The sequence below is a fragment of the Stegastes partitus genome, unplaced genomic scaffold, assembly GCF_000690725.1.
Source record: "Stegastes partitus isolate 25-593 unplaced genomic scaffold, Stegastes_partitus-1.0.2 Scaffold394, whole genome shotgun sequence".
In the NCBI taxonomy this organism is placed as follows: Eukaryota; Metazoa; Chordata; class Actinopteri; family Pomacentridae; genus Stegastes; species Stegastes partitus.
Genome location: NW_007578125.1, coordinates 302751 through 327461, shown reverse-complemented (window position 1 = coordinate 327461; position 24711 = coordinate 302751). Strand labels below are relative to the sequence as shown.

General features: G+C 39.3%; 3 protein-coding genes across 5 annotated transcripts in view; 1 reads left to right on the top strand and 2 right to left on the bottom strand.

Annotated features, from left to right (window-relative positions):
- znf236 (zinc finger protein 236) overlaps nt 1–1706 on the top strand; it is a 68980-nt gene extending 67274 nt beyond the window's left edge. Inside the window, exon 32 of one of the 2 annotated variants that reach the window (XM_008285286.1) lies at nt 558–1706. In XM_008285286.1, the coding sequence (XP_008283508.1) occupies nt 558–679 (122 nt within the window). In that variant the 3' untranslated portion in view covers nt 680–1706. The remainder of the gene's footprint in view (nt 1–557) is intronic. The other variant, XM_008285287.1, reaches the window with a different exon arrangement.
- Nucleotides 1707–5461: 3755 nt separating this feature from the next.
- On the bottom strand, nt 5462–24104 carry LOC103359769 (myelin basic protein-like). 2 transcript variants are annotated; one of them, XM_008285284.1, is made up of 5 exons: nt 23887–24104; nt 15426–15530; nt 11949–12017; nt 11767–11785; nt 5462–7064 (listed from the first exon to the last, which is right to left on the bottom strand). In XM_008285284.1, the coding sequence occupies exons 1-4, from the start codon at nt 24004–24006 to the stop codon at nt 11783–11785; spliced, it is 297 nt and encodes a 98-aa protein (XP_008283506.1). In that variant the 5' UTR covers nt 24007–24104; the 3' UTR covers nt 5462–7064; nt 11767–11782. The 2 variants fall into 2 exon arrangements, with proteins under 2 accessions (XP_008283506.1, XP_008283505.1); XM_008285283.1 differs by lacking the exon at nt 11767–11785.
- Nucleotides 24066–24711, bottom strand: part of mbpb (myelin basic protein b) — a 51878-nt gene continuing 51232 nt past the window's right edge. The window contains exon 4 of the mRNA XM_008285285.1: nt 24066–24442. Coding sequence (XP_008283507.1) covers nt 24144–24442 — 299 coding nt within the window. The 3' untranslated portion in view covers nt 24066–24143. The remainder of the gene's footprint in view (nt 24443–24711) is intronic.

The following is a 24711-nucleotide window of genomic DNA, read 5'->3' as shown; positions in this document are numbered from 1 at the left end:
CCTTCATATTCCTGAAACTTAATAAATATGTGTTTGAAGTGTTTTGGTGAAAGCAGAGGATGGTAATAAAGTGACTCCCGTTGTAAAATCTGATTCAGCATGTGGCCTGCAGCAGGAGAACGCACGTCTGAACCTCTCAGCCTGAGCCAAATAAACTTGTTGTTGTTTTTCACTCAATCTTTTTAAGCTGAATGCACCGTGACACATGGCTATATCATATTCATAACTCACTATGAGCATATTCCACATCTGCCCCATCACATTATACAATGTGTGTAACAAACGTGGCAGTTTCACAAGGAGCAAAATGGGCTTCTATGAGATTTGAAAACAAATGTTTAAAGGAGTGAGTGGAGGAAGATTGCTTTTAGACGGATGGTTTCATCTGCATGACAGCCCAATAGCAAATTCAATCCAGAATCAGAGCTGCTGCTGATGCTGCTTACTGATGTTCATCTGCTCTAAAATCCTCTTGTTATTGCCTATCCCAAGGAGCGTTTTACAGGAGGATAGTCATGAGTCAGAGCCCCTCTCACTTTCCCTCTTTCACCTTCCAGGTCAAATGCAAGACGTGTCCTTGGGCCAGGAGGACCCATCGCCCCAGGTCGAGGTAACGCCTGAACTTGACCTGGAAGTGGTTCCTGAATCATCCGGAGACTGGCACAATGTCTTCCACTGAGCACCATCCACGCGAGTCCCAAGAGTCAAAAAGCACTGTAGCGCGTACTAAGCACTGATAGATTTACTGCAAAACAGCAACGCTTTGCCAAACATATTCCTCCTGTCACAGGAGGTATATGGTTAGAAAAAGATTGAAAACATTATAACTGTGTTCCTGTGTATATTGAGGGCTTTTACCCTAGTAGCAGTCCCCTGCTGCTTATCGAAATTAGCAGCAAAGTGAGGGGAGTCTGGTTCCCTGTGATTGGCCTAATGACGTTTATCTGTTCTGCTCCTGTCTGATTGTCATCAGTTTCATGACCTCCGGAGAGGTTTGGCTCAGTAAACACAGGCATCCCAGAGAATTTTCCATTCAGAAGATCCGTTTGTGTCTAATGCTGACTCTGTTGGAAAGAGAAGGAAGCCGTACTCTGCTGAAAAAGCTCCCCAGAGACCCAGAGTTGTGTTTCTGCATTATTAGTCTGCTCACAGAGAGCTGCAGCCAGCTGTGCTGCTGTCGTGGCTTCAAAAGCAGCTGTGTAACAGCACATACGATAGAAAGCTTTTCTTTTTTCACTGGTTTACAAAAAAATCTGTCACTTTTTTTTTTTAAGCATATTTATACTGTATATACTTCATCTCAAACTGAAATGTCATGTTCAACCGATGTTTGTTTTAGTTAGAGAACTTTGCCAAACACGTAAGCGAAGCTCAGCGATGACCTGCGAGGACACTGCAGCGGATCAGACGCTGTTCGAGGTTCCTGATTGAAGATGTCAGCATCGTTTCCTGTCATTCTGTTTAGGCTCGCAGCATTTTATTTACTGTAGCTCCTTTTGTAAATAGTGTAGTTAGATTGCGTATATTTTCTGATGACCCGCCAAGACATGGATTGTTTGGATATGTAATTTGTGTATAATGTCACATTTGTTATGAAACAAAGCCAATGTACAAAGGATGAGCTTTTCTTCTCTCTTTTTTTTTTTTTTGCAGTTGTATTTTCTATTGTCCATAATAAATTAAGATTAAAGTAATTTTTCTACTAATTGAAAATCCCATTTCTTTTTCTTGTTTAGAACCTACATTTTGGGTGGCTTCCAGATGAAATAATATACATTTTCCTCTATTAATTGAATAGTTTTGTCATTTTAGAAAATGTTTGCCAAGAGTCAAATGAGGACACGGTTTTGCGTACATCGAGCATGTGAGTGAGGAAACATTTTTGCTAGCGACAGCAATGTACCAGCAGAGGACAGTGAGCTGCTGAGAATGCAAGCAATGTAAAAACCCCCTCTGCAAATGTTTGATATGGAAGAAACCCTGTTTATGACACCTGGAGGACATGGACACTGCATTGACTTAAGTGCAAATAGAATGATGTTAACAAGAAAATGCCACGGGGCACCTACATACAGTCAAAAGATGATCAATTTAGCTTTGCCTGAAATCTGGAAGCAAGTGAGTTGGCCTGGCTTTTGCACATAACAACCCATAAAACTGTAATTAGTTGTTTTTAGGTTTTATACATAATTGATTTCAACCCTGCATGTAAAAACTCAGCTTCCCTGTTGATTTGACCGCAGCCAACTTGGCAATTCCACCAACCCCCTACAAAATCTGCAGGGTCATCGGGAAAAGGAAAAATAAAAATCTGCAGGACTGAAGCCCAACATCATCTGGCGAGGTACGGCAGTGGCCAATCAGAGACAGCCCTGTGAAAAAGTACACTGAAAAGTGTTGCTGTTTTAATATATTCAGACAAGCAAACATTTCTTGCTGTTTGAAGCTGCGTACTTTCACACAACCACAAGGAAAATGGCCTTTTTCAATCATTTATTGAACGAAAACATGAATAAATGTAACATTCTTAAACAGCTACTGAGTGGCCTTTAGAAGCTCATTTAGCAGAAATTACTTCTCATAGGCGCTTTGCATAATCGTCCAACAGCTTGCTGAAATTTCTGACCACTCTTCCATGCATTTCCTTCAGACACAAGTTGTTTGAAGGTTTCCTTGTATGTACGGCTCATTTTTAATCCCCTGCAACATTTCAATGAGCTTCAAAGGACAAGCACTCACTCCTGGTAGATTCCTTTGTAAAGGGAGCAGCCGACCTACTGTCCTCCAAAGGAACAATAAGAGTGATAAGTTTCGAGAGATGAAAGCTCCTCTCTTTTGGTTTTATAAACTCCTGTGGAGGGTTTTGGTATCTGATAAGGCTCCAAATGCATGCATCTGTTATTTGAACCAGATTTGGATCAGATTTCATTTTGCACGGTGTAGATTAGGGCCTCACAGTTTCTGCTTTAAGATGTTGGTACCAAAGTTACATAGAAATAATACAGAGGATGTATTTGTATATTTTTTTTAAACAATGAAAATTTAATGAGCTCTGAAAAAATCTGAATATTGGAGTTTAAGTAAAAATTTAAAAAGGAATTTACATCTAAATATTTAAAATCCCCCATTTACACTTTTAATGCACTGTCCAACCTTTTTTTTTTTTTTTTTGGTCTTTTATGCCATTTCTAGCCAGAGCAAGCCTTTTAGCCAAATAAATATTTATTATAAATGATTTATTTTTGGGCTTAACTGTACATATTGCACTATACCTAAATGGGAATGCCAGTCATTTTAATTAAAAAGCGCAAGCAAAAATAATTAATTTTAAAATTTAAAAGTATAGTAAACAGATTTTAGAAAGTTTTCAAGGTTTAAATATGGCCGAAATAAATAAAAATGTTAGTACTTTGGTCACATGTGGGTCAAACGTGTGCATGCAGAGTGGGTGGTCGCTTTCAAAAAATGATTCAACGGACTATTTTAACAAGCTTTTTTACTGGCCCACAAATGGCGAGGATAATGGCGACATTATGAGGGCCGACAAAAGCCAAATTCAACCGAAAATATGATAACAGCTACTTTAAATTCGGTTTTATCACTGCTGGGGATGCAAATGCTCCAAATCCCTTGTGTGTGGTGTACAGGGAGAAACTGGCAAATGAGGTTATCAAAGTTGCTTAAGCACTTGAAGACAAAATATCCTGTTCTGAAGCACAAGTCGGTGGATTATTTAGAGAGAGAAGAGTGCAATCTCAGTTGATGTTGCTGCAATAAAGGACTGGCTCTTAGAAACATGCTGGTGTTTCATGTACGTACGTAACACCCTGCATGCTGCAAACACCTTCTCTTCTCATTCCACGTTTGGAAAACACACATTCATGCTAAGCTAAGCTGCCTGCTACTGGTTCTAGCTTCGTATATAGCAGACAAATATTGGAGTTTTATCAGTTTAACTTGTCTTCCTGAGGTAAAAAGTAGCAATATATCAATATGAAACTCCATATCAAGTAAAAGTCCTACATTAAAAATGGTACGAAGTAAAAGTGCATAAGTAATATCGCTATAAAGATGTTCCATAACAAAATGTTTTAGTCTATTATTTACAGAGCCCCAGAAGGACATGGAGGGGAAAAAAAGGAGGGGAGAGGGGAAAAAAATATAGAGGTATCTTTTGCAAGATCTGGCAAAACTTTCTTGGGATCTCGCAATAACTTTTGCGAGATCTCGCAAAGCTATCAGTAACTCCAGTCCGGTAGGTAGCGGTAATGCACCTGAACGTTTGATGCCAACTGCCAAATCAATAGAAGAAGAAGAAAACTGTAGGCATATATACTTTTGGGTATTTTTGGTAGTATGGAGAAACGACAATGGAGGACACCCACCCCTGTACCAGAGTTTCATTAAATTTTATTTTGAAATCGGCCTAAAATATAAAGACATTCAGGCAGTGCTGAGCAGAAGACACAGTTTTCACATAACATCTAATAAGATTGATGTGACTTTTGCAAGATTCTGAGAAAGTTTTGCAAGATCTCGCATAAGATACCTTTATTTTTTCCCCTCTCCCTGTTTTGTTTTTTTTTCTCTCTCCATGTCCCTTCCAGGGTTCTGTAATTATTTATTGTTGATAACTTCTAATGATGTATTTTTTATATTTCCAAATCAGTTTACCAACTTCACTCCATCACACACAACTTATATATGAGTGCACTAATAAATAGAAAAAAGTAAGGATAAAGGAACGATCCAACTTTAATTCACATGAAATAAAGAAAGCGAATAAAGCCCGGAGGTATACGGAGGACGACCAGCGTGACGCTGCTGCTGCTGCTGTGCACTTCTTCTTTCTGTCATCTCTCATTTTTGGCGAGATGTTGGATCATTATTAAAATGAAACCATGTGAGAATGAAGGACACACTTGTGTTTGATGGAGCTGTTAGCAACTCATAAGCATCTGAAATGCGACCATGATTACACACTGCAGTGCAATATTTCCCTTTGAAATGTAATGGAGCTGAAGTGTGAAGCTTCCTGAGATGGAAATACTCATGTGGTCCATCTGCTGTTTGCATTACCTCTGATTCATGGTTGAGTAATCACCACTGAAATTATATGGAAAACTGTAACCCAGTTATTTAAAGGGAACTAAATTAATGGAATCGCAGTCATCTCTTTCGATGACCCAGCCAGCCTTTGTTCTTCCATTGTTGCAACTTGAAATGAAAATGCATCCCATATTGTGTGATTACGCTTGAGCCAGAATGGCGAGCGCTCCGTCTGCTCCAGTCATGAGCTCTCAGGAAGCTCAGCATGAATAACGATCAGCCGGTGAGTCACATTCTGGCTTTATGAAAAATCTATGTCACACCTTTGTGGCATCACAGCGCTTCCCTTTGCTGCAGTTTTTTTTTTCTCTTCCCCCCCAATGACACATTAATGACAAGCTTCAAAAGTAGACTTGGTTTTATACTTTTTTATTTTTTATTCTCAGTTAAGTGGCTGGTCATGTTTTTATTATACATACAATGATGAGGAGGATGTTTACATTCATTCCCAGGATCCATTCAGAAATAAAACACTACAAGGCACTCACAAGGCTCAAGCAAACAGTGGGAGGGATGAACGCTGCACATCACACACGCCTGCTTTTTTGAAAGATGAATGGAACAGCCCCGGTGGCGGCGCTGACCTTTTCTACAAATGACTCTATTTCCTTTTTACAGAAAACTTGCACATTCTCAAAAAAAAACAAAACAAAAAAAAAACACTTTATAGTGTGTCATTACAGAGTTAGTCACAGAGCACCTTTTTGAAATTGTTGTTTTTTTTTATTATCCACAAAAAAAATAAAGGAAACACAGCACATTGTATTTGGTAGTCAGGAGGGAAAAAGGCACTTGCTGAGCGAGGGCTTTTTGTGAATGTAATTTACAGTAGGTGTGCTGTGCATGAGATAGAAAGAATGAAGACAAAGAAGAGCGCTACAGTAGGCTACGCTAAAGCTTTCAGGAAAATAAGGTCTGAATCTGGCATCATGCTGCAGCACCAACGTCATAGTTCAGATTCAGGAGTTTTTAGACGAAATGGTTTAGTTAAGGTGGATTACTCATTATCTCATGGACTGTAAAAGAAAATTATCTATACTTCAGTGACTACTGCAGGGAAAAAAATGATTTAGAAGGTTAAGAAATGTAACTTTTACCACAAAAATCCACAGCCAGCCTTAGGTCCAAAAAATGACAAACATGGATCAACATGACACTTAAGACGGGGACACTTAGCTACATCGCAGACACGAGGGTTGAATGAAAACCCAGTGGCTCTCACAGTAATGTAGAAAAAACAAAAAACATGTTAAATCTGTCACAGAACAATGTTCGAACACGTGGGTACACGGAAAAGGTTTTGAGGAAGTGACGTGGACATCGTGACTAGACAGAAAACCGCTCTTTTCTGAAACACAGACGACCTGGGCTTTTCGCTCCATCGGTAAGACGGCAAAGACGGTCAAGTCAGTCGGACTTGCACCGGCCCGAACCTTCAATTGCCCCCAGGTCGGCTTCGGTCCAGCCACCCTTTGTTAGAGAAAACCATCACAGACATGTACAGAAACTCAAGCGCAGGTATATGTATAAAGAGAGAGAGAGCCGTGGATGGATCATTCAGGCTGCACATGTGAGCGGCTTCAGGATCAACTTCAGCAAACAGTTCACACCGGTGATGATGACTGTACAGACTCAGCGCAACGCATGCAGGGGTTTAGGTTGGAGGGTTGGAGGGGTGGGGGCAACAGATTGTGTCGCTATCTACCAGCCAAAGGAGTTGGGGGAAGGGTTGGGAGGGGGGGCAGTAATTGGGGAGATGAAGGATTTAGCCGACATTAGAGTGTTAACAGAGGCGGAGGGGACGGTGAGTGTAAGGGTTGACGAGATTTCCTCCTCTTCTTCCTCTTTTTTTTTGTTGTTTTTTTTTTCCCCCGTCGCTCTTGAACGTCTGCCCTTGTTGGAAGGGGTTGTAGAGAGGGACCTCAGCGTTTGGCTGGAGAAGCACTCCTGCTTCCCTGCGTGACAGACAAGACACATGATGAGTACGTGCAGCCGGCGGGTTTGCCTTAACCCTTTATAGGGCACTCCTTGAAATATTGGAAAAGGAAAATTTTAACCCGAGGGTGTTACTGAAGGATATGTCAAGATATTTTTACATTTGTGACTTTAAAAAATTTTTAAAAAGCTTGCAAATCAAGATTAATAAAGTTATCAAATATGATAACTTGACTGTCTATGGTTAAAAAAAAGGGGGAATTTATTATAAATAAAAGAACTTTCAACATTTATTCAGAAGCACTTTAGTTTGAGGTAATGATCCGTACACAACCAGTAACAAAGTATTTATAAAGTGCTTGGCAGGTTCATTTAGTGACATTGTTCTGGGGGTAGTGGTGTTAATGGCACTAATCTCAAAAAATAAATCAAAGTGGAGTTCAATGCAAACCACTAACAAGGGGTTTATAAAGTGCCTGGAACGTTTTTCGTAAGGTAGTGATATTGACTATAAAACTAAATCAAAGTGCACATGGTTGTTCAACCTCAAAGGGAGGCACGGGGTGGACATATTGAACGTCCAAGGAAGTTACCAAATATGGTCACTTGCCCCATAAAGGGTTAACACCGATGCTTTTGTCCCGTTGGTCATTTCACTCAGTATGTGATGAGAGTGTTCACCCCAGCTGACAGCTTTCTCTGAAGTGACAATCATAGCAAGTAACAGGTAATCGTGACCAATAACTCCTGACTGCTAAATTTCAGTCTTCAGCGTTGATGATTATGAGCCATCAGCTCCTAAACATAACATTAGCTGTCTGGGTGAACTGTCACTTCCCCTTAAGGGAAAAACAGAGCTTGTGTTACATCAGGTTTCATCAACTATTTTATGAATCCTGAAGCTGTTATCACACATCATTAAATTAAGTAACCCTCCTCTTAGGGCTTAACACTGAAAAGTCAGAGTAGTCACTTAATAAGCAAAATAAGCACATTAGCAATAATCACAGTCAACTCATATTAAACAACAGAAATGTGTGATATTGAATCCACATTTTGAGAAGCTGAGCCAAACACAAGTAAAATACATATTAAGTCAGAATTGTGAAAACGTATTTGAAGTTACAATGATGATCAAACATATTGAAATGAACAAAAAATAAAAGCCTTCAGTCAAAGTTGTAGCAAAGTAAAAACAAAATAAAAAAGGTAAACTCTCGACAAAGAAAGAAAAAACTGTGTTCAAAATAAATATGAGATACCTGAAATGTATCAGACAGTGAGTCGGAAATATGTGATGCTTGGTAAGAATAATGAGATAAGTGGATTTGTTTTGAGTTTGTAGGTCAAAAATAATGAGAAACGTTTGCACAATGATGTCAGAAATGTGATATGAAATCAAATCTGTGAAGAAAAAAAAATAATTCTAGGAAATAAAAGTCAAAATGTAAGAAACTGACAAAATTTTGGTGTATTGAGACACAATTACATCTCAAATTGGGGGAAAATGGGTCAGTTTTTAAGCCAAAACTGTGAGAAAAAAATCCATGTTTTTATTATTATGAGACAGTAAGTCAAGAATGTGACTGTAGGTGGAAATGAAAAGATTATTGAGGTTCTTACTTCAAGTTATGACCAAGAAAGTCTAAAAAGTAATAATAAAGTTTAACCTTTATTTATGTTTTAATAAGGCAAGAATATGAGAAAACAAGTCAAAGAAAAGTTTTTGAAAGAAAGTCTGACTTAGACACTAGATTACAGATTTACTGTATTGACTTTAAAAAAAGAACTTTTGACATGCCCAATATTGCTTCTTACGATGCACTATTGAACCGAAAACTCATTTGTTTCTTTTATTCATCGAGCTGACTTCGTATGTCACAACAAATGAGACACAAAATATATAAATATATATGTAATTCTAAACCATTCCTATGCTTTCAAATGTGTTTTTCTGTTTCTTTGCTGATGTTCATGGAAGCGCATCATTTTGCAAAATAGTTTATTTTCTCCATAACGAGAAAGAAATGAGTTGTACAGCTGCATGAGTTGAAGCAATGTATTGCTTCACAGATCCAGCAATTTTCATTTTAACTTTTTGGGCATTTCATCCTTTCAGAGGCGAAGGTTCACTATTTCAGGTTAAAGCTGCAGCTCAGACATTCTGTGTTTATATGAGCAGTCTCTCAGCCTATATCACACTTTTTTTTCCTCCATCTTATTCTGCAAAACAGATCAAAAAGCAGGAAGAGTAGAAAATTCTGACTGGTGGAACGATTATACAAATCTTTATAGTTTGCTTAAGACGGTAATCTGTTGAAATTGTTTCACTCCTCCTCACAAAATGCAGACGGAGCTTTTGTTCTGGCCATTTTACTGGAAATTCATTTTCTGTTCCGAGAGGGTAAGTCCTCGCAGTTGGATTTGAATCGAAAGTGGAAAATGAATAGAAACAAAGCGCGAAACATCATTCTAAAGTTAATTTAGGTTTACGCTCATTTCCATTTGAGTCGTTTATGTGAGGAAGAAACAGCAGTGATGGTGTGATGCCACTGAGTCAACGGTAATTAACCGTATCAGAAAGATTGGATGCCAGCGTCCCAGATGTCTGTCACATCCAGAGCTGTTTACTCTCTGGCAGCTTAGTGACAACAATTTAGCCACTACAGAGAAGGATGCAGCCCTGGGGAAATTTGGATTTCTCCCTGCCTTCAGTAATTGCTAAACTAACTAATCAAAAGTATAGTCAGCGGGACTGGCTAATGAAAACCTGACAGGGAAAAACCTGGTGGAGCAATAAGCGCTGCCACTCCTCTTCATGACAGATGTAAGCAAATCAGTGTACAAGGAGCTTCTTTATAAAATGGAAAGTCAATCTGGAGTAAATGCTAATGATCATATAAGAGTCGGCTGAATGTTACGCAGGCCACATGACCCGAAACTTTCAATGTGGGCGCTTTAAACTTCAGTTCAGTTTAGTCACACTAGGGTCAAGAGTCATAACTTCCATCTGTGCTCAATTAGTTTTGGCATTTCGTGTGTTTGTGAGAAGAGCTATGACTACTACTGCTGTGCAGACTTGTAGTTTTTTTTTTATTGTAAAATTTCAACCAAAATTTCCATGATTCCAAGGTCACGCTCTCACATACAAATAAACTTTCCTCAAACTAGAAACTAGAGACACTTCGAGCTGATGTCGGATTAAGGACGAGGGCGATAATTTTAACTGATCAGAGTCGACACCGATCTAAGCCCAATCTTTAGTTGACATGTTTTTGAAAAGTTGTTCAAAAGGGTGAACACAAGTTGAGGTGACAAACTCGGAGGGCATGAAGCATCACAGAAGTCTCTGTCTTGGTGCCCATTAGTAGCTAAACTCCCACAATGTGGAGAGTACAGGATTTGAACACTGGCCTAAGTGTGTTGAGATGTGCTGACTTGCTAATGGAAACTACCTGTCAGTTTACCTTTAGTCTCTTTAGCTAACAGATGTAGCAGAAGCGGACACACTGTAGCTATGACATGAATGACTTTAAACCCCTATAACTAGTATTTATAAGGACTCTGTGAACAATAACATTATTTTCTAACACACTGTATGGTAGCTGTAGGTCAAAATATGGGCATTTGTATGTGTTTATTCACGTTTTTTTTCAACCTGTTAGCACAACATTGTCATGTTAGCACATGTTAGCTGACAGTTGTCTATTGAAAACTTGAGCCAACATGGAGTAACATTAGCAGTCATTTTAAGTGTTATTTCTTGCTAATATTTCTGCTCCTTTTAAATCTGTTTTTTGGTTCTCCTAAGAGAAAGAACCACGCGTTTTTCAGCAAGCTAACAGCTAGCTCTGCTATTTGGTGCTAAACCTAGCTAAAATATGTCAAATTCTGTGTGAGTTAGCCAACACAAGTAACATATTTCCCATTACAAGTTGTATTTTTTGTATTAGTATCATAAATGTATTAATTATAGCATCTATAAATCTTATAATCTCACATATTATAAATATGAAGAATTTATGAAGATTATCTCTTATTTTTTTATTCACCAAGTTAAACTAGTTTAAGTAATTTATAGACCTAAGCATTTATGTTTTTTGTTTATTTGTTTGTTTTTAGCTTTATCCTTTCCTTTTTAAAAACAAACAAACAAACAAACAAAAAACTTTAAACTACCCAGGTAAAGTTTGCTTTTCTTGCCAGCCAATAACTTTACTGGCATTCCAAACACTTATTCAAAGAACAAAAGAAAAGGAACAAAAAAAAAAGGCCATTGAATGATAACTCTTTTTGGGTATATGGGGCAAATAATAAGTTTTACATTCTGCCAACATTTGCACAAAGCAGCTTCTCCAAAGCAGCTGATGGAGCCTGCCATGCTTGGCAAGTGTTTGATGACAGTGCATAATAATGTTAGCTTACTCATACAATTATATTACGCATAAGCAGTCAATTCCTTCCTGTAAAGCAGGTAAAGTATGTTAGCTGTAGCTCCTCTGAATCCTTATCTGGATATATCATCTTCAGCATGATTATAACAACGCTGGCATGAAGCTTGTAGCGTGCGCTTTGATCAATCTCGTGTCTAAAAGCATCTTATTATTCTGCCGCCAACTGCTGTAGTAATGGGATTACGATGTCCTCGAAGCATATCAGGGTTGAACAGATGTGCGGTGAGTTAAGCTAAAGTATTCCTTCCATCACTTATCAGTTACTCACTCTGCTGCTGATATCATCACTGAGACAGAAAAAACAAACGGGGCAAGAAAGTCATTAGTCAACAATTCCATTTTTTGGAGCAACTTCATTTTCATTCAAGGGAGGCATTGTGGAGACGCCTCTGGGAAATAACTTTTAAAAGTTTACAACAAGAATTTTTTAACATTTTTTCTTTTGTTTACCATTTTGAAGATCCTAGTCAGGGTCCCTTTGCCGTCCCCTGCGCTGGCCTTCTTGGCTTTCTGGGGGCCCTGACAGAAGGAGAAAATGAGTCAAGTTTGTTTCAAGAACCTTCAAGACGTTGGTCAAAGGTTTAAGATGTGGCTGACCTTTCTACAAAGAGCCCTAGATTCTCTTTCAGTTCAGTATGAGCAATGAAAAAGAGGAGAGAATGTAAAGACCACCTGCTGCAGGAAGTAGTTCAAATAACCCCAAATATCGAGAAAAAAAAAAAGGATGTCCATTAATGTGCAGTACCATTCAACCTCACTTCATTATACTTGTGTTCCACTTAAAGCAACGTTCTCATCCAAGTGTTTTAAATATGCATGAGTTAGAAAAGCTACTAAGCAGCAAAAGATTGGAAACCACTAAAGGCATTTCTACTGTTGAGGGAAATTTGTAGCATAACATTTGACCTTCTGAAATCATGCATGAATTAGTCTTACGGTACCTGCATATTATCATGGCCAAATGGTAGCACTTGAAAACATCGGGATTTGGTTTGAAACTTTAATACATTTCAAAATGTAAGCCACTTGACACTTGGATGAAAAAGTTTACATGCTCAGAGGACTTCATCTTTTCAAGTGAAAAAGCTGAGAAATGCTCAAATGTGCACAGAAGTGTACTATATTAACTGCTTTTCAGTTTCAATCCTGTAAAAAAAATAAATAAAAAAAGTGCTTAGGAACTGTATGGAAATTACTGGAATGGTGTCAGGAGCTAAACTTTATTTTTCACATTATTTTAAAAAACAAGGATCACCTGCAACATGTCAAAATAATATAACAAAGTTTAATTGTTCTTCACTGTGTTTGACTTTTTGTGTTAGTACTTCAGGTTGCTCTTGGTCTTGAGACCACTTTTGGAATCGATTGCATTTTTATTCTGTCTTGGCTCGACCTCAGACGAAGAGGACTCAGGATTTTTTTTCAAGACTCGCCAAAACCGCAGGGAAGCCAAATTTTCTCTAATACAGTTTTACTATTTAAACCACATAGAATTCATCTGCAAAACAGAGTCTGAAAGGAAACACATGGCAGTATATAACTTTAGCAATACAGCTTGGACCACCTCAAACTTGTATTGACACTTAGAAAGGTAACATAAAGACAGGTAAGCTAGATGTTAGTGATGCTAATGCTGATTTGACAGCAATTTACCTCTGTGCCAGAGACTATTTGATCTACTTGTCCAGTATTGCATAAATCAATGGCATGTTGGGAAATGACAGTGAAAATTTCAGGCTTTTGTCTTAAACGGCTTCCGAGATATTGTTAAAAAGAAATCTTGAATTTCACGTACAAACAAAATGTGCTGAAAGTGGGTCGATGGTCAATTTTTGAAAACATATTATTTGAAAAGTATTTGATGTCTCACGTTTTTTAAATACCTCCATTTTATGCTTTAAAAATGTCAAGCAAGTCAGAAATAGTGGAGTGGAAATTGTGCAAAAAATGGATGATTTGAGATGGAATGATCGACCAATGCTCAATACTAAGAAAAATAAAGTAGAAATTGTCTATTTTATGTCATTTTTCATATTATGATAAAAAAATATGCTTCAAGAAAAGGTTGACATAAGTCTCAGAAATCCTGCCAACCTTCAGCCAGATTTATAAAGCCCTCCCATTTTATTGACCTCTTCCTCCTTTCCAATAGTCTTTATACAGTCCCTTAGCAGACAGTCTTTTTTCCCCCTTTTAGCCACAACAACCTCCTCTGCTGCTTCACACACATGCATGAGGACGTTAGATTAAGTGCTGATAATGTTGCCAAATGAAGCAGAAGGCAGCCTCACTTCAGCCAGCCACTAAGGAACTGTTGAAATGAAACAAGGCTAATGAATATGAGAGTAAGGCCTGTGTTATCATGAATATACAATATACGTGTATAATATGGATAAGTCCGACTGCAAAGTCACAAAATGGGTATGATGTACTTGGAAATGGGCTGCAGTCGGGAGGAAATGAGGGCGTTATCACTGATGTATGGGCAGATTACGAAGGCCTAAGTGGTTGATGGAAATGGAAAAAGAGCCGCAGGCATCGTGCTAGAAGGCAGTTGGAGATGACGACCTCGCTTTCACCTTCATGTTTAATTAGGCATGATACCTTCCTTGATTTTTTTAAATTTTTTTTTGCGGATATCAAACCACCTACCAGGCCTATCTTGGCTGCTAGTCCTCTCCACTGGATGTGCAGAGAAACAAGAGACAAGGACAAGAAGGCAGGAGGGAGAGGGGGACAAATAGAAAAAACTTACTCAGCGCAAAGGCAGGATGGAAAAGGAGAGGAGGCAGGTGGGAGAGTCCCGTCCGGAGGGGGGGTGGGGAGGAGTCACGGGGTCACGGAGGAGGGAGGAGTGGGGGAGGCAGGAGCAGAGATGGAGGGGGAGCAAATATGTCGGGAGAGGGAGGAGAGAGGAGCAAGGCAGATGCTCACATTGGAAAGAGCACAAGTTTAGTAACATTTAACAGCAGCAGAGCCTAACACACAAACCATACAGCATGTTTACTGTTTGAAACTAACTGTCAAAATGCAGGAAATATTTGTTTGTTGTATGTTTCTGAACACAGTTTGTTGCAAATCTGCCAATTACATTGACTGGTTTCTGATTAAAATGCTATCTTTGCTAAAATCCAATAATGAATGGTGATTTTATTAATTACAGAATTATTAATTATCTATTAATCTTCTACTAGATATTGTTCAGAAAAACAAAAAGACATAACATCAAAAATGTAGTGCCTAAAAAGTAGAAAACCAATAATATATAAGTACAATACAACACTAAAATCAAATATTACACCTGAAAAACTGGATGAAAATGAAATGTTGAAACGATAACTGCTGTCAACATGTCACCCGACTTAAATTACCCAATGTGGGTTTTAATGGAAAACTGAGTTGAAACAATGACAAAGAAAACCCTCTGGCTTATTCTTGATTGGATTTTAAATTTGGCTAATGTTTTTTTCCTCAAAATGAAAAAAAAAAAAAATTAAAGTTTTAGTATCTTGCTGTAGAAGTTTTCAAACATGCCAAAGGTTCAGTTCCTGGTAGTTTGTCCTAAACTCTCACAGGAAATAATCTTTTGATACTGTCAGTAAATCCTGGATTCACCAGAGCCTGGAGAGGTTTCTAGATATTCTTAAAGGGGTTTTATTCAACTTTTGACTTATCTATTCATGCGTCTTTGCAATTTCTTAACAACAGAAAGCAGACTCACCCTAGACTTGGGAGGGGCGGGGGACACCTGAAGAAGTGTTGATAACAGAGAGGTTTTTGACAGAGTTAGTGAGCGATCAGAGGAACAGCAGAGCAAAGAGACAAACATGGAAGAACTGTGGAAGAAAAAGGGCACACTAGCAACAGAGCTGAAGCTCTCGCCTGACCTAGCAGCCTGTGAGTGTCAGAGAGGTAAGCATTACTCACGATCGTGCGGAAGAAATGGACCACGGCGTTCTCTGCTCCGCGCTTGCGTGGGGAGGTTGCGGAGGCTTTCTGAGGGCCTGGAGAGAGAGCACCTCGGAAAGAGCCCTGCAATAAAAAATAAATAAAAAGAAAAGGAGGGGAAAGAAACGATAGACTGCATGTTAAACGTATTTGACATGCAACTTGAAGTCTTGAGGACGTGATACGTGGTCAAATACTTAAAAATAAAGGTTATACCAGTTCCAATTACAGCAATCAGTACTTAAAATGAACCAGCATGTGGGTCGTACTTACCTCCTGAATGAAGAGAAAGAAAATCACCATAAGTACAAAATGATTGGAAATGTGTTCGACTTTGTGCCTCTCACTTTGATTGCTTGAGGTCTTCGATCCTAATTGTGATACTCATGGACAAGATCTCAAGGAACAGCCGGGTTGAAGAGGGTGTCCAGTCTGTGATGGTTTTGTTGGCTTCATCAGACCGTGACTTCCAGAGCATGAAGCAGCTTGGATGAGAGTCAGCTTCTCAAGGTCTGAGACCGTCGTTCTCTGCCAGAAGTCGGATTACTCCCTCTGGGTTTGGGGTGAGTTGCTGCCCCAAGCGAAAGAGGTTAAGTATCTCAGGATCTTGTTCGATGGAAAAATGAAGCGGTGCAGCATCAGTAATAATGCAAATGAAGCGGGGGCCGAGCTGGAAGACAGAGCCTCAATTTATCAGTCGATCTACGTTCCAACCCTCACCAATGATCATGATGTCTGGGTAGAGACAATAAAAAAGAGATTGTGGATACAAGCAGCCAAAATGATTTTCCTCCGTAGGGCAAGGAACCTGAAGCAGAGTTTGGTGCTCCTTTATGGCAAAAGAAGCCAGCTGAGGTGGTTCTGGCATCTGATTAGAACACCTCTTGGGCACCATTCTTTAGAGGTTTCCTGGATTCATCCAACCAGGAGGAGAACCCAGGGTGGATCTAGAACTCACTGGAGGGATTGCATCTCTCATCTTGCTTGGAAATGATTTGGGATCCCTCATCAGGGACTGGAAAATGTTGCTGGAACGCTCTGTTTGGCACGCTGCCACCACAACTCCGCTATCGGTAGGCCGAAGAAAACGAACAAATGGACAGCGTATATAAGAGTACATAGCTAAAATGTTCATATTTGATTTTGAATTGAGTCTTAAATCAGTAAGTTGTGCAATAACGTAGGATAACAATAACTTAGGTACATATTGCCCATGTCATAGTTCTAGTTAGAAGTGAATGGTGGTCCAGCCAGTTGGTATTTTAATCACAAAGTTCTGCAGTATACCCACAACAAATACCAAGAATTTACAAATGAAAAGGATATATTTCATGCCTGATGTTGCCTTTTGGATTAGATGACAACGCATTTGGACAAATACCATTTGCAGTGGGTGTGTGGCCCACTCCAAATGCTTTTTTGCGCATTAGTAAGCTGCTTAACAACTATAATTACAGAAACTCCTTGCTTAGGACCTTACTTACTTTAAATGTGGTCCCATTGCAGTTCGGCAGCTTCCACCGTCTGCTTCAACACGTTCAGCAAAGCTATTTAAAGTACTCCACTGCAATAAAGTGTGGACTTCTATACCCTTGAAAGAAGGTTAATCTTTACCTGCAACACCCTTTTGGCCATGAGCCATTAAAAAGAGATTAAAACGGTACAAATTAAAAGTGGAAGCTGTCATTATTCTCTTTTCAATGAGTTGATCCTCTAAAAGATGACTAATTATTACCTCAAACTGGAAATAAATGCAGCCAAGTGCTTCAAAATAATACCTTACAAAGCGTACGTCAAGATGAATGCTAATGAGGTCGATATCCTCTGACTTGTATGAACTCTGGAACGTTTAAGAGGAAGTCCTTTCATATCTCAGGTGAACATTACAGAGACACAAAAGGTGAAAAGTGTAAGTCCTCTAATACCATGCACTACCAACAAACCCTGCTCACAGGAGGAAAAACACACATTCTCATTTCCACCTACTCAGTATGTTCAACCTTTTCACTTCATGCCAGCTCATTCATCCCTTTCTGTGACCCCATTAATGCAACATGTGTGTCTCTGAATGTGCAGTGTTATGATTCACATCCATTACCTCACATCAAAGAGCTTTAAGGTAACTGAAAAGGGGGGAACTTTCGCTGCACACCTCCATTACGTTAGATGACGAACATGTGGTGTCACTCGCTCTGTCTTTTATGGGTTTTTGTGAAGAAAAAAAAAACCCTCCTCTGGTCCACTATTTCAACCATTCCCTTCTCACTGGTGTGAGTATATGTTTTGCACCAGTAGTGACTCCTTAATGAAGTCCTCTTGCATCAGTCCATGCCAACATGCCTGTTTCTGCAAATCTGGGACTGACTAGAAATGGAGGCATACATATAAAGGAGTTGAGGGTCGCCTTTGCAATTTGTATTGAGGGAGAACAGGAAAGGGGTGGGAGAAGAAACAAGATCAAGTAATTCTTTTGGATTTGTGTTCATAGTCTCAAGTTCAGCTAGTTTCCCCTTTGATGTAAATGAGTCTCCGCTCTGTGTTTGTTCTCTCTGTTCTGTTCTCCTATTCTTCCATATATTTTTCCATTTGAAAAAAAAAAAAGCTTTCAAAAAAGATGAAGATGAATAATTTTAGTTCCTGCTCTCATGTGAATATTGTGGGAAGGGAAACATCTCTGTACGCTGTTAATGATGACAGAGGCGTTCCGATAATGAGTAGTGACATTGAGGGAGGCTGAAATAAATGTGTTGCTAAAGTAACAAGCTGTTTTGGTAAGTGTTCAAAGTATTTTGTCCATTTTTACTTTAGCAATATCATTGAAATGAGCGAGGTAACAATCCCTGATGCCTGTTCAATGTCTCTGGAGAAAGGAGCGCATGTGTGTGTGTGGGAGAGGAAAAAGAGATGGCAGGAGATAAAGAAAAACTCATTTTTATCCGACTGTTACATAGCATTTGTGTGTTTCTTTGTGTTGCTTGTCTGCCAGGCAAAGAAATTGTCAAGTGTTGACATTGCTTTCTGAGATTTCAGTTGCTTCTCTTACCTTATCTCCACATGTACCACAGTTACTGTCATTGCTCATCCGAACCACTTTTTCTTCTATTACTTTTTACTCATGTAACAATACATATAACCTCAACTTACTTTCTAAATCTCCAAGTGGCTATATTTTGAGTCAAAGCTGTTTTTACTTAGAATTAAGCAATATGATTGTACTCAATACCCTTCTCTCTGTGCATTAGCCATGATGCTGCAGCACTCTGAACTGCTGTACTTGTCATAAAGTGCGACATTTTGAGAATTAAACTGATTTGTTTTCTTGCCACGAGTTACATGAGCATTGATGCCACGCTTATATGAAAGTACAACCAGATGACTGTTAGACTAGCTTAGCAAAAGGATTGTAAAACATGTTAACAGGTGAGCTAGGCTTGCTGCATCTTCCATCTTCTTTCAGTCTTAGTAGCAATTGGCAGTTGAAGAGCCAGGTATTTCTCTCACTAGTTGGTGGAGACCAAAACAGAGCTAAAAGGAGTCGGTGCTTGCCAGGTGGCCAGAGACTCTAAATTAACGCCAATGTTGCCTGCTCCTAGAAATGAATGAATAAATAAACAAAGTACGTTATTTTCAGTTTAATGTACAGACATAAGAACGGGATACATTTTTGCATGTAATTATCCCAAATTAGTGTATTTCCCTGCAAGCTGTTCATTACTCAGATGTTGCTGTAAACTCTATTTTAGATCATTGTGTATTACAAAGTGGATAAGATGAGGAAAGCAAAGAGAAAACCAGGATCTGGAAATCTATCTTGAGTATCGTAAAATAGGACTTCAGAAATCTGACTAACTGCACCCACTTGACACTAAACATCTCTGAAACTTATATTTAATAATTATCAAGAATTGAGTTGATGTATCTCCAGATCTTTTTATTTTTATTTTTTTTAGAATTCAGGTATCTCGGTGGCTAGAAAGGGAGAAAACTATTTCCAAACTTCCTTCTTCCATTTACCTTGATTTAATTACAGCCTGTTGGCACCCAGTAGGTGTTGACTAGAATAGATGTTTTGAAGAACATAGCGGTAAAGAGCTGTCAGAGCTGCACAAGGAGGCAGCCTGGGCCGCAGCGGTGCCATCACATTTCTGAGAGCATGTTTTTTATTGGCAAAATTTATTACATTAATCACTCATGCGAAGAAGATTGTGCATTTTTTTTAGAGCAACATGTTCAGTCCCTGTACCCAACCTAATATTTCTTTAACAATCCCATAAGAATCCTTAAATGTAATGTTTTCTGCTGACTAGAACACAATCCAAAGCCACAAAGGAAGCAATATTTACACTTTAATTTGTTGAACTGACAAGCCACTGAGGTTGCACTGTCTTCTCTCATGTGTGACTTATTTAGCAGGCCTCCTATTAATTTTGCAGTATCAGTCGTTTCCAGTTTGCATTTAAATTACACTAAAATGCACATCCTGGACTTTCATTGAGTAATAATTTCTTCTGCCTGACTACACCAGTTTCTCTGTACAACCGAGTGACAAATATAAAAAAGACGTTTTAGCATTTAATTAGAAATGACTTCAACTCACATTGTGCTGTTCCCGTTAACATACTTTAGACAGACGCTCTACAAATGTGGCAAATAAATACATTTCAATTCCTGTCTCCGAGAAACAAGAACCATCTGCTTGTGTTTATTATACAATATTCCACCCTCTTTTAGCTGACTAACTGTGAGTGTTTTTAGGACGAGCAGTCGGTACCGTGGCTGAGCAGTTCTGCGTAACCAGCTGGTAGGGTGGGGCTTTGTGCCTCATTCGGTTTCTAGTTAGAACATGTCTTGCTGAGTTACTCCTATATTACAACTTGTCATTGTGTAGAGTTGAGTAGTTTTAGAGTCAAAGTTGAACAGCTTAACTCGAGCCGCACCAAGTGGTGGAGAAAGCGTTGAACCTTTGCATATTCAAAACCGTAGAGCTTCAGGTATGACATTTAAAGGCTTGAGTGGATTGTTTAAAAACTTCAGAATATTTAATTTTGACTATGATAGATGACCAAAAAGTGACTTTAAACCATCTCCTTTTAGTTTGCAGTGGGTCTATTTGATTGACTGACTCAACTGTGGAATATTAATTGGTATTAAAGTCTATAATCTTACAGGCGGAGACATGTTTTTTTTACTTGGAGCTAAATTAACAAGAAAAAAAACAAAGCCACCACTTCAGAACTGGAGTAATTATAAATCCAAGTGGCTGGCTGTCATCAGTATTAGCAGTTAATATGATTTGACATTTACAACAGAAGAACAAAAAGACAGACGTTAAGCCAAACGAAATAAAAAAAAAAACAAACAAAAATACAACAATGAGCGCTGAGGGTGTTGTTAAAGACTTTTAATCAAGCAATAATCCAAAAAAAGCTTAGAACAGGATCAGGTTAGGAACAGGTCACTGGTCACAACAGATCCAAACAGTTACAAGTGTCCACCGCAAAGCTGAAGGCGTTTACAAAAACAGTGGGTCAACACCCATCCACTGCTGGTTCAAAGAAAACTCCCCGACTGGGTCAAAGACTCGTGAACCTGAGGTGAGCAAACTGATGTGAGAGGGGGTGTCGAAGCCCCCCACCTCCTCCATCCAAGACACTGGGGGTTAAACTACAGTATCACAAAAGTTTTGGTTTTGACCGCGAGCTGTTCTGCTAAAAGCCTGACTCATAAACAGTAATCACTCCTGCATGCCATTATATGGCCGATTTTATGCGGCATTCAAAAATTAAGACTTAAAATATTCTCTGTTATTTATCATTTCTGCTAGAATAGCTAATGTTCATGCAAACTTAATTTCCCTTCAATTAGCACATCATTATCTCTGTAATTACAAATTATCAAAACGCTGTTAGCATTCCAATGCAGATTTCCTGCAGTTGTTTTGTGTCCTGAGACTAGAGTTTGTCTTTTTTTTTTTTTTTGGCGTCACAACTTCTGAAAACGTGTCTTGCGTTTGTTCTTAACATTTTTCCAAAAGCCCAAACTCAGGCTTAGACTGAAACTAATGGAAATAAAACAGACAAAGACATGAAAAAGCACAAGGGATCAGTGTGTAAATGACTCCACACCTGCCAAGTATCAAAACAACATTACTGAAAGAAGCATGCACATCCTCAATCCAAAGCAAAACACTGACACAATCTTTCACTGTAATACTGCAGCCAAGAATGATGAATTATGTATCTGTAGAGAATCTGTGCACACAGACAGGTAGGCTATGTAGAAAAGTTATGCCAAAAATAGCTGTCTTCATGATGAATTCTTTCTGAAAAAATAAGTGTTTGCAGCAGAAAGTTAGTGCAGGTTGTTGTTTTTTTTTGTTGTTGTTGTTTTTTGCTAGAGGCAACATAGGTGGGGCGAACTTGTCTGTTATTTACTAGAGATGTGAACACTTGATATTTGAAGGCAAATCCTTGGTGAATACATAAATATAGATATTTGTACATATTTGTTTATAGTAAACTTGTCATCAATATGGACAACGCACAATTTTATGGCAAAAAAAGAGAAGAGAAATTCAAATACTGCGGCTAATTGGTAGCTGGCGCGATGTTAAATGAAAGCTTCATCATTTGTTCTGTTGATATTTTCCCTGATTATTTTTGAAAGCAATACAATATCTGATCAGCAGAACAGGCTAAAGCAGAGATTTGTGACTATATCTATCTATCTATATATATATATATATATATATATACGTATGTATAAAATCATTTTTATCCTGAATTTACATAGAATACTATTTCATAGTTGCTATAAGGCGTGAAGGAAATGCATATTTAGATGCTGTTCAGACATTTTTCTGCAGTTACCAAGCCAAAGCACTCCGATTAACACTCTGCAGGGTTAGGAAAAGTGGACAGAGGGGAAAAGAAAACAAAAAAACAGCTTATAATCAGAGAATTTTTGTCCACAGGGTTTAGCTCGCTGTTCCATAGCTTTCCTTTTAAACAGTTATTAGTAATGTTTTAGGACAGCTGTCACCGCGAGCAGATGTGACTCATGATGGAACACACGGATCCAGAACACTACCACTTCTTCTTCCTGAATAAACTACAAAAGGCTGTCTGGCTTAGGCTCAGCTTGTTGCAGTAGTGTTGTCAGGACAGCCAACATCAGTTTGGTTGTGAACTCAGTGCTTTGGCCGAATTCGTTGCTGTAGCTGAACTTTCTATTTCATCCCCGCCTCCAGAGGGCATCACTGAGCGGACTGAAAGGGAGTGGAAGCAGCAGAGCTGAGCAGTCTGGGTTTTAGTAGCTGTGGCAACAGTGCAAAGCAGTCCATCATGTCTGGAAGTGGATCCCATTCTGTCTAACCTGATGGACAGACTAGACCCAGGAGGACATATAGAACTTTTGCCAACAATATCAGTTGGTACGACTGGTTTTATATGTCTCTAAATGTCAGAAAGCTGGCATCTTGACAACACTACAGCACAAAGTAATTAGAAAGCAATACAGGCTCAAATACCTTATAACCACTTGTCTGCAAGGTAAGCCTGGTGTTTCTTTATAGGATGTAGATTTTTATATATTCCCAAACAGGGGATGATAATAAGCTCTGTTATGCATCATTATATATTCATGTACACCATACAATTCTTTGATCATTCATAGCATAATGTGATCAATAACTTTCAAAGTGACTTAGCAGACTGCGGTACCGTGCAAACAACAGTGAGGTACCTCCCTGTGGCTGACTTATCACACATGTTTAAAAGTGACCCTCGAAACAGAGAAAACCAAAGAGACTCTCCAAAGAAGCTGCATGACCTCTCTGCAGACTATCCAATGCCTCCACGAAATTCTAAATATTCTACCAGTGTTGCATTTTAATGATACAGACATGAATTCCCCCAATGTATAGAAGTACCTGAAGTGAAACACTGCTGTTCTCCAGTTTGATAAACGTTCTAATAAACAAACAGCATAATGGCAGCAACATGTCAAACAACAGAACATCACATCCACAGATATATTAAATTTAACCGAAGACGAATTGCTACTCATGTCAGTACCATTCAAATAAAAGAAGAAGAAAAAAAAAACAGACCAATATAGAAAGTTATCCTAAATGATTCAAAAATCACAGCCTTTGTAATAAAATATAAAACAAACCCCACCCAAAGTCATTATCCAGTGTCGATCCATTATCCGCAAGTTACTGGGAATCGCAGGACAATGTCAGACTTCGGTTCACCATAAAAACAACAGCAAAACCAACGCAATTCTACACGACAAATATATGGCAACAAATTCTTACAATATATGTTAAAGAATCGGAAATAAAAAGTGGTTCTGGGAGTGAAAAAGCACAACGAACTGAGATACATGAGGGCGGTCGAGGTTTGTTTTTTCACCTCGACTCTCCCTGCTTCCTCACCTTGCTCTTCCTCTTCTTGTCCCCTCCAAAGAACTTTCCAATCTGATCCAGGAGGCTGGGGTTCTTCTTTCTCCGGCCCAGCCCGAAGGCGGCCTGTGCAGAGCTGCTTGCGGATGCCATGGTTACAGTAGCAGTTGGTAGTATATATTTGTATTTGTCAAATGTTGGGTTTTTGTCTCTCTCTTAAATGAGACAGCAAATGACAGAGGAGGAAAAGGAGAAAAGAGAGGAGAAAGGAAGAAAAAAAAAAAGCTAGCCTAATCTAGGTCCTGTTCGGGGCTCTCCGACCCGCACTCTGAAGCCGCTCCGCTGTGCTCCTGGATGGTCTGCAGCTCGTCCGATTCGGAGGGTCGGTCTTTGAAGGTGTTGTCCTCTCGGCCCGGGGCATCTCGGGAGAAGAGGCGGGCCAGGTGGGGGCGTGGTGTGGCGGCGTCAGGGTCAGCTGTGCTGGCGGGGGTCCAGGGCTGGCGGGGGCCCTCAGCGCCCGTGGAGTCAGTCACCGCCGGCTTCTCCGAGACGCAGCCATTGTTCTGGTTCGCATCTGCCTCACCCAGGCCTGCGCAGAAACAACAAGGGTCATCTATGGGCTTGGGCCTGCATGGCACACAACAAACCAGAGCAGCACAATGGGCTCTTTTGATGAGACTGGGCCCTTCCTGCTGCAGCCGAGACCGGCAGAGCTCATTTTTTCACATTTCAGCTGCGTTGAAGCTTACCTGCTGGGCTGGGAAAGGGGGAAATGTGAGATTAAAGACATGAGCAACTGAAAAGTGTGTGATGAATTCCAAAGATTTGTTTTGTCTGTGTGGTTTTTCCTCAGATGTC